Source organism: Acanthisitta chloris, unplaced genomic scaffold (genome assembly GCF_000695815.1).
Source record: "Acanthisitta chloris isolate BGI_N310 unplaced genomic scaffold, ASM69581v1 scaffold10912, whole genome shotgun sequence".
Taxonomy (NCBI): Eukaryota; Metazoa; Chordata; class Aves; order Passeriformes; family Acanthisittidae; genus Acanthisitta; species Acanthisitta chloris.
Window position 1 is genome coordinate 1 of NW_008659019.1, and position 290 is coordinate 290.

The 290-nt window shown below is 63.4% G+C and overlaps 1 protein-coding gene across 1 annotated transcript in view; it reads left to right on the forward strand.

The window, feature by feature from the left end:
- The first annotated feature begins 6 nt into the window (after window positions 1–6).
- Window positions 7–290, forward strand: part of BMP7 (bone morphogenetic protein 7) — a 43,073-nt gene continuing 42,789 nt past the window's right edge. The window contains exon 1 of the mRNA XM_009069244.1: window positions 7–81. Coding sequence (XP_009067492.1) covers window positions 57–81 — 25 coding nt within the window. The 5' untranslated portion in view covers window positions 7–56. The remainder of the gene's footprint in view (window positions 82–290) is intronic.

Consider the following 290-nt stretch of genomic DNA (forward strand, 5'->3'; position numbering starts at 1 on the left):
CCCAAGGGCCGCCCCTGGCCAGTCTGCAGGACAGTAACTTCCTCACCGAGGCTGATATGGTCATGAGCTTCGTCAACTTGGGTGAGTGCTGGGCTTGGAGGGGCTGGGACAACCGAGCAGGGAACCCAGCGGGGCTGGGGGAAAGCTTGAGCTGGATCCTGCCCATCAGTGGGGCTGGTGGCACAGGTGGCCCCTGTCGGGAGCTGGTTTTTCCCAGTGGGTTAGGTGGGTCGCAGCCCACCTGGGCAAGGAAGGGCAGGTAGCGGCCCATGGAAAAGTGGCTGGGTTGT